This window comes from Lontra canadensis, unplaced genomic scaffold (assembly GCF_010015895.1).
Source record: "Lontra canadensis isolate GAN:19392208 unplaced genomic scaffold, GSC_riverotter_1.0 scaffold111, whole genome shotgun sequence".
Lineage (NCBI taxonomy): Eukaryota > Metazoa > Chordata > Mammalia > Carnivora > Mustelidae > Lontra > Lontra canadensis.
Genome location: NW_022631105.1, coordinates 1,267,563 through 1,281,401, shown reverse-complemented (window position 1 = coordinate 1,281,401; position 13,839 = coordinate 1,267,563). Strand labels below are relative to the sequence as shown.

The window sequence follows — 13,839 nt, the reverse complement described above, 5'->3', positions numbered from 1 at the left end:
CCACATGCGCACATGCTCACGCACGTGCACACACACGTGCACACAAGTGCACGCATACACACTCATACATGCACAGACACGCTCACACACGCACACACATACAGGTGAACACGCAGCAGAGTACATTATTCTTGGACTTTAATGGTCAAATTAATCAAGACTAAAATGGGTTGGAGGGAAGGGGACGCCTTGGTAAAGTAATTCCTGTGGAGAGTGGGGAGTTTTTCTCTGCACGTTCACTATCTAGTCTCATAACCTTCTCAATAACGCATCGAAGGACTCACAGGAACACGATCTGAGGAGATGAAATTGGGTTGTACCAAAAGTTTGGGATTTTTTTGTTCTACACCCACATGCCAAGAATATTTCCACATTTTTCACTCCAGTGACATCTGACAAGTGGTAATTCGTGGTTTCCTGGGCTAATAGAGAAAATAAAATCTATCGTCAATGTTTCTGGCGCCCACGGAACTCCGCCCCCACCCCCACTAAGTAGCGGTAGGAGGAAATGTCAAATCTAGGGGTGTGACCTGGGGCCCGCACTCTCCAGGTGCAGACAGATGAGTCCTCTTATCTTTGTGCTTGATGAGACCCGTCCTGATTGTTGGTGGCCCTTGGTGTTACGTGTAGCTGGTCCGTTAGCCCAGACGTCCACCATCAGTGGTACCCGGGTGGGAGCACGGGTCTGTGTGGGTGTCCCTTCACTGGGCACGCAGTGTGTTCCTGTCCTGAGCTTTGTAGCATCAGACAGGTGACTTCTTGCGTCCCCCTGTCCTTCATTTCCTGCCAGATCATTACTGCAACCGAAGCCCAAACCACTGCTGATGGAGGAAAGGAAAAGGGAAAGACACAGGTCAAGAGTCAAGCCGCCCCAGTCCCAGTCCCAGTCAAGGGAAAGCCTCCCCCGCCCCCATTTCCTGCGAGAAACACTCATGGAGGATGTGGTGATCGTGCGCTTTGGGGCTGCCGCCGCCTCTTTCACTCGAACAAAACCTCCCGCCTTAGCTATGACGGTGACTGACACCCGAGGAAACCCCCATTGTCACCGAGCCGTCCAGAGGAGCACTTTCTTCCCGTTAGGACTGGTTTCAGCTTCGTTAGCTTAAGTGTTTGGCCTAAAAACTGTTGGAAGAGCAGGTAGGAATGCGTGAGGCCTGGCGGGGCGCCGACGTGGTGGGCGGCGCGCTGGGCGCGGGCGACCAGCTGGTGTGCACGTGCCCCGCCCGGCCCGACACTCCGGACGCAGAGGCCGCAGTGGTCGCTGAGCACCGGGTCGTCCAGAACTGGGCACCAGAAAATCAGAGCACGGGCTGGGAAGAAATCCGCTTGCCACCCCGTCTATGGGCTCTTGCGTCTGCTTTCCTTTCCCGGTTAGCCGCGTTGACGAGAGCCGTGGGGACCGGGTGTCCCGGGGGGGTGTCCGCGCCAGTGCCATCTGCCGGCTAAACGCACCCGGTGTGAGCCCGAGGGCCAGCTGGGGGACCGTCTCTAGTCAGGAGGGGAGCAGGAGCCCCCGTGTGCATCAGCAGGCTGACGGGAATCTCCTTCTGGAATCCCGTCTGGTCAGTGCGACTGCGGCCTGCGGGCGGCTGGCGGTGGTCCCGGCCGGGGCAGAGAGAGTCGGACTAGCTGGGGAGCACCTCACAGTCCGCCCCTAGAGGATGCCACGGAAGGTGGACATGGGCCTTCGCAGGCCAGTGTTTCCTGGGAGAAGATCCTTGGTTATTACCACCGAGGTGGCAGTTCTGAAATACATACGTGTGTTGCCGCTTCTGGGGATGAGAAGAACTGAAAGTTTGACATTCGGCGTGAGCAGTGGTGGACTCCAGCTGCCGCGAGGACCCGCGGGGCGGAGGCCTGGGGCAGGACCACGGACCGGCGGAGCCGCCCTCTGAAGCCCAGGCCCGGGGACGGTGAGCGCCGGGTCAGCGCCTGTCGCCTGTGCTTTGAAGTTTTGAAGCGGTTCACTGCGAGCTCAGCGCGATCGCGCGGAAGGGACGGAAGCCGGGTCTGAAGCGGCAGGAATCCCGTGTGGAGTGAGGGGCCGCGTGGTGTGGCCTGGCCTGGGCCGCCGGCGCGGCGACGCGGCCCCCGTGGCGGCCATCTGTGGACACTCGGGGGAGGACGGCTCCGCACGTTCCAGAAACTGCCCAAACTGGGACTCTCGCCTCCTGCTCTGCCTCGGAGGCGGCGGCGCAGAACCGGTGTCGTCGCGACGCGCTGCTCTGTGCGGCGATGGCTGCGACGGCGGAGCGGAGAGCAAGTGCGGCTGCCCCCGTTTTCTCTTGTTTTTGTGGACAACCCTTTCCTTTCAGTGGGGAAGGCGGTGCGGGCAGCCCGCGTCTCGAAGGTGACCTGCTAGTTGGGACACCTCGGGCCGCCAGCGCGAGCAGGTCTGTGCAGGGCGCCACGGGGCCGGTGGTCGGTCAGACGTGGTCGCGTGTGTCGTCTGTGGGTGACCAGGGCCTCGTCGCGGGTGCGCAGACGACACTGACATCCAGAAACCGCCGTCCCGATGGGAGAGGAGCATGTCTGCCACCAGCGGTGTCCGCGCCCGTCTGCCGTGTTGTTGGTCCCGTGGACTCCGTGTCGTGGACGCACGCGGGCCGCACAGCGTCTTCTCGCACTTGGGTGTCGGCCCAGAGCCTGGCAGGCCGTCGGCACAAGGCGGGCTGTTAGGACACGCGGGGCGGACCCCGGCTGTCACGGCACGGAACCCTCACAGCCCGCGGCCGCGGGGCATTGCTCCCTGTGCGGAGGGTGACGTCGTGTCCTCCCTGGGCCTCCTGTCCCCACAGGGGTGAGGGAAGGGGGCGTTGTGGGGGCGCGATGCGAGTCCCAGCACACTTGTCCACGCTGCGCTCCGAGTGTTACACACACACACACGCCTCGAGGTGGAGGGCACGTGCTTACCCGGGGATGAGCCAAGTGCGGGTGTTGGGAGGGGCCGCTCCATGTCCCTTGCGAGAGGCCCGCAGTGTCGTGGCTGCCGGAGGCTGCTTGGGGACCCGTCTGGTGAGCAGAGCGACAGTGGCCGTGGCTTGCCCCCGGGGAGCGTGAGGACGGAAGAGTCAGCGTCTGCCCAGCTGGCAGTGGTGAGGGTCTTTTTTTTTTTTTTTTTTTAAAGATTTTATTTATTTATTTGACAGACAGAGATCACAAGTAGGCAGAGAGAGAGAGAGAGAGGAGGAAGCAGGCTCCCCGCAGAGCAGAGAGCCCGATGTGGGGCTCGATCCCAGGATACTGGGATCATGACCTGAGCCGAAGGCAGAGGCTTTAACCCACTGAGTCACCCAGGCGCCCCAGTGGTGAGGGTCTTGCAGACCCTCTCCTGGGCCCAGGTCGGGGAGGGCCATTGACCCTCCGGGGCCTCTGCCGTCGTTCCTGGGAGTGGGATTGTTGGGGGCTGTGTCACGTCCTCCAGAAAGATCGGGTGAAGTCCTAAACCCCAGAGTCTGTGAACACGAGCTGTGACAAAGCAGGGGTGAGGAAGCCGGGGCGGGGGGTGTCTCACTGGAGCTGGGCAGCCCCATATCCCGGGGCTGGTACGCTTATAAAAAGGCCGCGTGACCGTGGAGGCAGAGGCTGGGATGACATGGCCTCAAGGTGGGGATCGGCGGCTCCGCCGGGAACCAGGAGGCAGGAAGGGCCTCCGCTGCAGCCTCTGAGCGTCGCAGACTGCTGGCCTCCGGGCTGAGGGGGACACTCCTGCCGCTGTTTCCATGGCCCAGTCTGCGGTGCTGGGCTGCGGTGGCCCAGGTGAGACTGGCGTGGGGCTGCATCACGGACTCATGGCTGCTCTCCCTGGTGTCCTGACACGACAAGTCAGGTGGGGTGAGCCTGTGACAGGTATGGGGCCCGGGCTCAGGACTGAAGGCTGGGGATGAAGGGCTCAGGGCGCAGGGCTCAGGGCGCAGGGCTGGCCTCCAGAGGCGCTGTCTCCCTGGTGCGTCCGTGGGCAGTGGTGTCCCTCCCTTTCTTGGCTCTGCTCACTTAGTGGCATGGGCGGTTTTGTCACAGCTTTTCCTGCGTTGCTCACACTCTTGTGAATGTTTTTCTCTCCTGCGCAGCCCACACCCTGCAGAACGTGCTAGATGGAGGGCAGAGGCAGACAGGAGTGGGTTTGTGCATTCAGACTGGAGGCCACAGCTGGCAGGACCAGGGCTGATCTGGGGCCTGGCCAGGCAGGTGACGGGCTGCCCACGGGGCCTGCGCAGTCCTCACTGTCTCCGGGGGCCCCGGTGTCCTCTCGGGGGTGCGTGGGTGGGCGTGGGGTGGAACACCGGCCTTCAGAGCTACTCGGACGACTCAGATTAATTTTGGCCTCAGCTTGATTGTCAGAATGACCAGGTACAAGTTCAAGAAATGCGAGAACACGCGCTTTTTGTAGGTCGTTGAAACAGACTGTCACAGCGTTTGAGTCGAGTTGAAAAGTTAAACTGGATGATTTTCTTCTTTGTTTTAACTTATTTTTTAAAAAAGATTATCTACTTATTTATTATTTATCTATTTATTTATAGAGAGAGTGTACACCTGGGGTAAGGGGCAGAGGGGGAGGGAAAGAGAGAAGCAGACGCCCCTCTGAGCACAGAGCCTAACCCGGGGCTCAATCCCACGCCCTTGAGATCATGACCTCGAAGCTGGCCGCCAGCCGACTGAGGAGTCCCTTAACATGTTCTTATAGGAAAAGTCACGGAACAGTGGACCTTAGACAGGTCACCAGGCAGCTACACAGTGGAAGCGAGGCTGGGAGGTTTGGGGGGTCTGCGTGGGATGGAGCCCTTGGTCCCAGAGAGGAGGCGGCAGGAACCAGGTAAACAGTAGAGGAGCTGGGGCAGGTCAGGGGCGCCCCCTCCCCCCAGCACCTGGGGGTCCTTTCTTCTTGCTGAGACTCAGCAAGACCTCAATGCCGGCGCCCCTGGGGAGGGCTCGGGTCGGGGGCCACCGCTGGTTGGCTCCGTGGCTGGGGCCGGCCTATCGTAAGGGCACCATTTTCCCATTTGGGAATAACGAACTTCAGAGGTTGCGTTCAGTAGGGAAATTCGCCCGTCACACGGTTCGCTCATTCCTCCCCTTTTCTTAGGCTCTCTCTGTCTCATGGGGACAGTGGGGACCCTGCACGTCCCTGGCGTCTGCTACTCTAGTCTTGGCAAAGGGGGCAACACTGGGCTGAGTCCCCGGGAGTGGCCGCTCCAGTGGCTGTGGCCTCCAGGAGCCATCATGTCGGGAGAACCACGGGAGGGGGGCCATGGGCCCTGGGTGGCAGCAATCGGCAGGTGGCTGTGCGCGCCAGGGCCCGAGGCAGCGGGCCTCAGAGAGGGCACTGGCTAGAGCCTCTAAAAACCACCTATGGAAGTATAAAACCCAGCCCAGAAAGTCCCCACAGGGAAGCACGCAGCCAGCACCCAGGCCCCGCGCAGACGTGCAGCCCCGGCGCGTGCACCACTCCGACAACAGGTGTGTCTGCGTCTCTTCATCGTCTCCGTGGGGCATGCCCGTGTGATGTCCGCGGTTCACCGGCTGTGAGATCTGCCCCTGCCGCTGGGCCTGCCGACCATCTCCGGGTGCTAAGCTTTCTCTGGCTTCCTGCCTCGGGGGCGCCCGCCTCACGGGTTCTGCAGGTCCCAGGGCCATGGGCAGAGTTCTGGTCCTCTCGGGCCTGACTGGCTGGGCCGGGGGTGGGGGTGAGGGCCTGGTTCTGGTTCTCTGCTTTCTCAGTGGCTTCTCCAGCAGCGGTGGCTTGGACGCCCCTACTTCTCCTTTGGCCGCATCTCTGCCCCCCATAGCCAGGGACCTCCTGTCCAGGCTTTCAAGGACTCTGGGATGTTACCCGATGGGATCAGGTCCTCCCAGACAGTCCGGGAGAGCCTCCCCATCTTGTGGTCTGGCCCCTGCTCCCAGTGGTGATGCCACCTTTGCCCGGAGTCTACCCAGGTCCCAGGCAGGGCACGGGCATCTCCGGGTTGCTGTCCCGTCTCCACAGCGCTTTCCCGGGGCCGGGCTGCGGCAGACATGTCCCCCCCACCCCCAGCCCCGAGGTTCCAGGAGGCGGTGCTCAGTGTAGCCTCGAACCCCTCCCCGAAGCCAGACGTCTGTCTGGGGGCAGCTGAGCCGGTGGGACGTGGGTGCTGCTGCTTGCGGACGGTGCCCAACGTCCCTCACAGTGGCTGCAGCCACCCGTCCTCCAGCCCTGGTTCCCCAGGATGTGTGGAGCTGCCCTGCCCCCAGCACGGTTTGGGGTGGGATCCGTGCCAACCGGTCCTGGGGGACTGGGAGGGGAGTACACGAATGGGGGCAGCGAGTGCCTGTGGCCCTTCCATGGGCGTCCTTCCTGGCGTGAATCTCTCCTTCAGTTTCCTTCCATGGTTCCTGGCGCTGGTCCATCTGGCGGCTCAGGGCGCGAAGGCTTGTCTACGCGGGGTCTGGCTGCCCCACGCACCCTCCCTCCCAGCCCCAATGGCCTCGCTTGTGGTAACACAGCCCCGCTGGGGCCACCCCCCGTGCTGGGGCCGCGAGAGGAGATGGGAGGTTGACGGACGCCCCAGACGTGTGAACACGGCCAGACCCCGCTACGGGCCAAGTGTGCACTCAAGCCGGCCGCACCCCTCACCTGGATGGGAACAAGTTCATGCTCAGGACTTTGGTGGGCACCTTCTCTTCCTGGGGTGGTTGGGGTGACTTGGGGTCACAGCCTCAGACCCAGAGGTCAATCGGTCTGGGAGGATAAGTAGGTGTGTGCCGTGTGTGTGTGTGTGTGTGTGTGTGTGGCGAGAGCCTCGGTCCTGCCGTCTGTGGCCTCCCTCGCAGCGTGGGCGAGCCTGGCTCGGGCCCAGAAGGACGTGGCTTTGATCCCTCAGTAAACGGGTGAGGTCCCATGGTCACGTAGAGCATGTCCGTCCTTGTCCCCGTGCCCCCAGGAGCTGGGGTCTCTAAGTGAGCCCCACCGGTCCCAGCCGCGCTGGGCAAAGCGGGCGGGTGGTAGTCAGAAGCTGTTGGAGGTGCCGGAGGTGAGGGCTGGGGGCTTGGGGTTCGGAGAGCTGGCGTGAGGGTTTGATTCCCATGGGGAGAGCCTTTGGGGGAAGAGGTGCCCAAGGGGATGGGAGCTGACAGCATGGGGGTCTGGTGTAGAGGGACGGGAGCTGAGAAGTTGGGGCTTCGTTGTGCAGACGACGGAAGGTTGTGGATGGTTCTAGGGCCCGGCGCAGCTCACTGCCACCCCTTAGAACGCCCTGGAAGCTTCACATCTTTCCTCGCCCCTGCGTGTCGCTGCTCCAAGGAGGCCGCAGGCAGGAGGGACGTCACCGCGCTCCACAGGCAGCTGGCGTCCGCGTCCGGCTGCAGCGGGCTTGTGCACGTAGCTCGTCCTACACAGAGAAATCCGGGGTGTCATGTTCCTTGTGGGGATGAGCGTGAACAGCAGGGAGTTAGCCCGCGTTCCCCCTTCTGCGGGGCACCCCGGGGCCATTCAGAATCTCAGGGGAAGGTGAGTGGGGGCTTAGTGAGGCCGTCAGAGCCGCAGGGGGGTCTGTGGGGAGAGCTGGGGCCCTGGAGAGCCGCTTGGGAAAGCGCAGGCAAAGCCGACCTCGTGCCCCAGAGAGGCCGGACTGAGCTGTGCCCCCACTCCTGTGCCGACAGTGTGGGAGGTGGGCCTCTGGGAGGTCACTGAGGTGACTGGGGTCACAGCGTGGGCCCCCTTGCACCCTGGGGTCAGCCTCCTCCTGACAGTGCACAGAGGGCAGGGCCGCCGTCTTGGAGGCAGGGCCACGGCCTGGGGGGCCCCCCGCCCTACTGGTACCAGCTTCCAGCCCCCAGACCCAGGCGAGGGGCCTCCGTGGGGCAGTGGGTCACGTGAGCCCCGGGTGTGCGGCTTGAGGCCAGAGAGCCGTGTCTGAGCCGGTGGGGCCAGGCCCAGGCGCCCAGGCGCCGGCGGGTGCTGACAGGAGGGGCTCCTTCTGGCCTTGGCTCCACCCAAGCCCCCTGCTGTGTAAGTGCCGACCCTGGGGAGGGAGGGAGAGACCCGAGCATTTTCAGTCATTTAAAATTTTCTTCTCAAGAGCTGAAGCTGTTCAGTAATTAACTTTCTCTGGGTGTTTCTCCAGTGGGACGTGGGAGGGAATGCAAGGGTGGAAATGGAGGCAGAACCCCTCCCACCGCAGCCCTGCGCAGACCCCGCCAGGAGCCTGGGGGCCGTCACTGCACGGCTCGCTCCCCAGGCCGGCCCTCGGGGCACCCCACGCGCAGGGTAGAGCTTCTGCCTTCACACGAAGATCCTGGCTCTTGGGGGGGGGCGGGCTGCCCTCACGGAGAATCAGGGCACGACCCTCTGGGGAGAGGCTGTGCCTCCTGGGGACACCTGGCTGGGTCTCCAGCTGCCGGTTCCTCCGGAGAATTCCAGCAGGCGTTCACGGCCCCTGAGGCCCCGGGGACTGTGGAGCAATGACCCCACTGAGTCCTTGGTGGCCCCATGGGCCCAGCTGCTGCCCCACGTGGCAGGGGCTGACTGTGGGGGTGCGCGTGTGCCCAGCCTGCCCTGTCCCCCGTCTGGTGAAGGGACCACAATCTGGCAGCGAGCAGGAGGCGGTGTTTACCCTCCCTGCTGGAGGCCTAGACCATCAGAGTTGGCTTTGGGATGCATCTGGGTGGTGTCTAAGCTCCGTCACATGCCAAGGGGGCTTGGCTGGTGTCCCGTCCAACAGATTAGGAAGCCCAGATCTTTCCTCTCAGAGCGCCTCTCCCTGGAAGTTGAACTCTCCCTCCCTCGCTCTACGGTATCAAGGCATTTGGTGTAATGAATATATATATTTTGTTTCTTTCTGGAAAGGTCTGAACCTTCCAGTCTAATCTGACCTCCTGCTGTGGGGTCAGTCCAGTCCTTAAGTCCCACCGAATTCACTGAGGCCGGGGGATGCGGCCGCAACTCTGCCACGTGACCTGCTGTGTCTCAGCCCGGCGCAGGGCTTGGGAGGGACGTGGCTCAGGTAAGCGCCAACCCACGGAGGACCCAGTGAAGTCGGGGCCGTCTGGGGAGGGAGTGGGGCTCCCGCGGGACCTTGTGAGTCTTCCCCCATGTTGTGTGTGCGGGCGAGGCAGGTGACTCTTCTCACCTGTGGACAGGGATGGCAGGGGCCGACCCTGCTCCCAGCACGCCCACCCGGGGCACCAGTCTTCTCCATTGCCCGGCCTCCTGATGGTGGTCTGTAGGGTCAGAGGTGCCCCTCAGCCCCCAGCTGGGGCTTCTTCAGTGGCTCTCATTGGCCACGGGGTAACACTGAAACCCACGGCTCCCAGAGGAGGTGGCCTTGTATGGAGCCGCTCCCCCCGTGGTCATGGTCCCCTGTGGATCCCTCCCCCCCCCCCGCAGACGTGCCCCCCACGCCGCCTGCCCTCGCGGCCGTGAGCTGTGGTCCTTGTGCTGCGAGTGTTGTCCCACCTGGTGTGCGTGGACGGCCTGTTCCCTCCGTCCGGCCGCCGGTGCTGCCCTTGCTGTGGATGTGCTGCTGGGGGTGGATTTTGCTCCTTGGGGCCAGGGGCCCTCTCTGCACTGCGTGTTTCAGTGTCAGGACAGGGCAGGAGTCCCCACGGCCTGCGGGTGCACAGGCCTGTGCTGGGTTTTGTGCTGTCGCTAAACGTGGAAGCAGTCATGGAGGTGGCCCGGTCCAGCTTCTGTGTGTCACCCTGTGGCCTCCCCACTGTGGGCCTCAGCCTGCCCCGGGCCCACCGCTCTCCTGAAGCTGCCGGCCCTGTTTGTCTGAGTCTGTGCAGGCGATGTCCTGTGTGTCCCTGACTGATGCCCAGGACGTTGACTGCACGGTAGCTCGCCCCTGTCCGTGGTTACGCTCACGGCACAACCTGCCAGAGCGGCCCACGAGGCTCTGACCTGCCCCGCGGGCAGCTGTCCCTACTGCAGCCCGAGCCCATCGGAACTGTGGGGGTCCAGGCAGCGCTGTGTTTGCTTCCAGGGAGGGGGATGGCGGCGGCCGCTGCCCCTGGCTTTGCTTGTTACCCGTCACCCTTGTTGCTCCGGCGCCTCGAGCTGCCCCGGGAGGAATCGCGGTGCGTGAGAAAGGAGAGTGCGCGAAAGCTACTCAAACTTAACTTTGGCAATTTGTTCTTTAATCAAACCTTCCCCATCTCCGGCTCAGAGTCTTGATTACGTCCCTCCGGCGGGCGCCCCTGATTCCGTGCCTCATCCTGATTTGTTTGACTTAATTTCTCCACTTTCCTTTCTGATTTCTGGGTCTCATGTTGTTACGGGGGCTGGGCCCTGCTGTCTGCTGCGCGCTTTCCTGGGGGCGGGGGGGGTGGGGAGCGGCGAGCAAAGGGACTGAAATCCCTCTTGATGGGGCTCCTGAGGCCATTCTTCTTGACCTCTCCTGACCCTCGGCCCCCTGCTGAGCCAGGGGTTAAGGGTCATTTTCTCAGCTGTCCCTCCTACAGCTCTGCCCTCCTCCTTCGCCGGCATGTGGGCGGTGGGGCCCGCTGTCTAAGCCATTTCCAGAGTCCTCCCGTCTGTCTGTCTTTCGGGGAAGGGCTTCCTGGGGCTCCTGCTGGGCCTCATGGCAGCCAGGCTCCCGAGTCAGCTCTGCGGGGAGAGAGGAGGAGGGAGGGCGCAGGGAAGAGTGAGAGTGGGAGGAAGGGGAGCCGGGGCTGCTCTGGGACAGCACGTTGCGCCCTGGGCCTTGGGAGGAAGCGACGTCAGCGCCTGGATCAGTGGCCCCGGGGTTGCATGCTGGAATGGAGCCAGTTAGTGGAGCCAGTTAGTGTAGACGGTGTGTGGGGGCCCCATGGCAGGCGGCCCACCCGCGAGGGGGAGGGCGCTGTGGTCAGACCCCCTCCTCCCTCCAGCTCTGGGAGGACGTCCGACCGGCGCCCCGTGCCCAGCCGTTCTCCAACGGGCTTCTCTGTAGAACGCACACCCGAGACGGCAGAGCAAGGCCTGTGGGTTTGCACGGCCCGCGAGCCAGCTGCCCCCGGGACCAGGCACTCTTTGGCCGCACGCCTTGTGCACCGTGTGCGAGGTTCCCAGTTCTTCTGGAAACTTCCGTCAGCCTCTGCCTTAGGTGCTCATTCTAGAACTTTCTGAAGGAAAGCGAGCATCTTACACTTGTTAATGGCACTTTCCTTGATAATGCAGATGCTCGTTTAAGAAAAACTGGGAAACACAGGAAAGTCGAAAGAAGCTGTGAGCACCACCGGTAACCCCACCAGCCAGAGAGCATCGTGGTGAACGCACCAGAACGTTCCCTTCCCGCCCTCCGACCAGCTGGCGTATTGTGTATGTACAAGCTCAGGACACACAAACGTGGAGCCCCGCACGGACTGGAGGCCGGCCTCCCACTTGGAAGTGCGCACAGCAGACATCTTCCGTCCTTAGTCTCCGTGGAGATCCTGCTCCCCGGAGGTCTCCCCATGGGCTGCGAGCTGCGGGATACGTGGCCTGCGTGTCCCCCCACAAGCCCGGAGGAAGGACACTCTCTGTGCACGGCAAAGCCAGACGACAGAGGATGGACCCTCATGTGCGCGTGTGCGCGTGTGTGCAGGAGATGGCACACAGGCGTGCGGTGGAGACACAGAAGACCTTGACGGCTTCTCTGGCTGGGCTGCCCTGGCTGGGAGGATTCCATGCTTGGTGGGGGTCCCAGAACTGCTGACCCGCGTGGAGTCACAGTCACAGGAAGCCCATGGAAGTGGCCCCATGGGGACCGGGCTCCGTTCGGGATCGAGGTCCCGCGTGGGCCGGGCACCAGGTGTGTCTACACCACACCTCCGGCGGGTTCCGGCTGCTATCTCTCCCAGGTGGAAAGGGGCCAGGGGTGCTTCGGCAGAGAACGTTCCTGGGCCCATGGTTCACCTTTCCCAGAGGGCCGCAGCCTCCCCCTGTCAGCGTGCCCGTCCACACACTCGATCGTGGACTCAATGTGTCTAAACTCTCTTCACGGGGGTGATGTGCACAGTCGCTGTGTAGGAATTGTGTTCCTGCCTGTGTTTCGGGGGTTTTGGTCTTCTTTTAAGGGATCACACATCGTGATAACAAGAAATGTACAGTTACTTAAGAAGCAGATATCTTGGGTGGGGGGTTGCGTGGGTGGCTCAGTGGGTTAAAGCTTCTGCCTTTGACTCAGGTCAGGATCCCGGGGTCCTGGGGTCGAGCCCCGCGTCAGGCTCCCTGCTCAGCGGGAGCCTGCTTCTCCCTCTGCCTCTGCCTGCTGCTCCCCTGCCTGTGCTCTCTCTCTCTCACTCACTCGCTCTCTCAAATAAATAAATAAAATATTTTTTAAAAGGCGGGTATCTTTGGGTTCCTGCTATAACTTTTTATCAACATGAGTGGAAAAGAAACGCATGGACTGTTGTGACTGTTGTGACCCTGGAGACCAGGGTGCGTTTGTGTCTGTGACGGAAGCCGGCGTGGCCCTGACCACACCCCCTCCCCCCCCAAGGCCATGTGCTGCTGTGGCCCCGCAGACCAGAGGGGTTATTTTACTACAAAGTCAGATCTGCTTTGCGAAATCCTCCCCTTATGGTGCACGGTGGGGCTCAACGGTCCCATCCTTGCCCGACGGACCCCCCCCGCCCGGAGCTCGTCCCAGGCCCGTCGCCGGCCGGCCTGCGGGCTGTGCTGGTGTCTGTGCGTCTCTTCTCCAAGGCGTGGTGAGCTTTGTGGGGTCCATTTGGACTCCGCGGAAATCCAAGCGTGGTTTTAGATCTAAATCATCAAGCAGGTGACATTTTCATGTGACTCGAGGGGAAGGCATCCATTTCAAACGAGGAAAAAAGCACCGCTTTTCCAGTAGGATTAGAAGACCCAGCAGTCTGAGTCTGCGTGAGGGAGTCATCTCTCATGAAATCTGCTTTCCGGGAGGTTCCGAAGCGGAGCCCCCACCTCCGGGAGGCTGGTGGGGCGGGAGGTGGACCTGTAGGATATTGCATTTTCCTTCTCGCTCTTGGCAGCTTGCCCAGGCTCTTGCTAATTTAAATTCAGTACAGTTCAAAATAGGGCAGTGGGTCCCAAAATATAGCTTGAAGTGTCCATAAGGCATGTGATTATCTTGGCTCTCTCTGCCCGTGAGTGAACGGGACACGGAGGGCCTCAGGTGGAGGCCGCCGCCTGCCGCTCATGGGCCGGGGGCACAGGGCAGCCTAGTGAGCTGCTCACGCCTCCAGAGACCGAGGTGGCCATCGGCGAGCCCATCCCGTCACCCCCAGTGCACGTCGGGGAAGCGCAGGTGTGAGCTTCCCCGCGTGTGGCGAGGAAATCTTCAGCCGGACGGCCACGTTAAGTGCCCTGGCCACAGCAGACGGGAGGTCATCCAGTGCTTTTGAGGGAACGCAGGAAAGGGTGCTGCCCGCGTGTTCCCCGAGTTATGCTGTGAGGTGCGGGGCCGGACAGCCAGACGTGGCTGTGGGCAGGGCTGCAGCGCCCGGCAGCTGGGCCTGTCAGTGGACGCTGGCTCTGTCCGTGGGCGTGCAGTGGCTGGAAGTCCTCTGGCTTCCTACAGGCCGTGTGGCTTCCGGGTGCAAGTTGAGCTGCTGTGACGACAAGAGGAAGCTGGAGATCGGACACTTGCCGGGAAGGCGTCTGACTACAAGACCACGAACCCGGATATCGAGAGCACGACTCCCACCCTCTCCGTCCGTGGGCCACCCGTGGTTCCTGGGGGCTCCCGGGGCTTCTGCCTGCACGTCCTCTGCGGTGGCAGAGCTGGGGGGAAGGAGGGCACACTTCTCTCGTGTTGCTTCGCGCCCCCCTGGATAGAGCGTCCCAAGGAACGGTTCCCGGAGCGTGGGGGGCGGGCACGGGGATGGGGCACGTCTGGGAGGCTCTGGGCAGAGCCCTACAAG

The 13,839-nt window shown here is 62.5% G+C and overlaps 1 protein-coding gene across 1 annotated transcript in view; it reads left to right on the top strand.

The window, feature by feature from the left end:
- The window catches only part of DNAJB6 (DnaJ heat shock protein family (Hsp40) member B6), a 77,108-nt gene extending 65,894 nt beyond the window's left edge, over positions 1-11,214 (top strand). The window contains exon 10 of the mRNA XM_032840160.1: positions 11,135-11,214. Coding sequence (XP_032696051.1) covers positions 11,135-11,199 — 65 coding nt within the window. The 3' untranslated portion in view covers positions 11,200-11,214. The remainder of the gene's footprint in view (positions 1-11,134) is intronic.
- Positions 11,215-13,839: the final 2,625 nt, after the last annotated feature.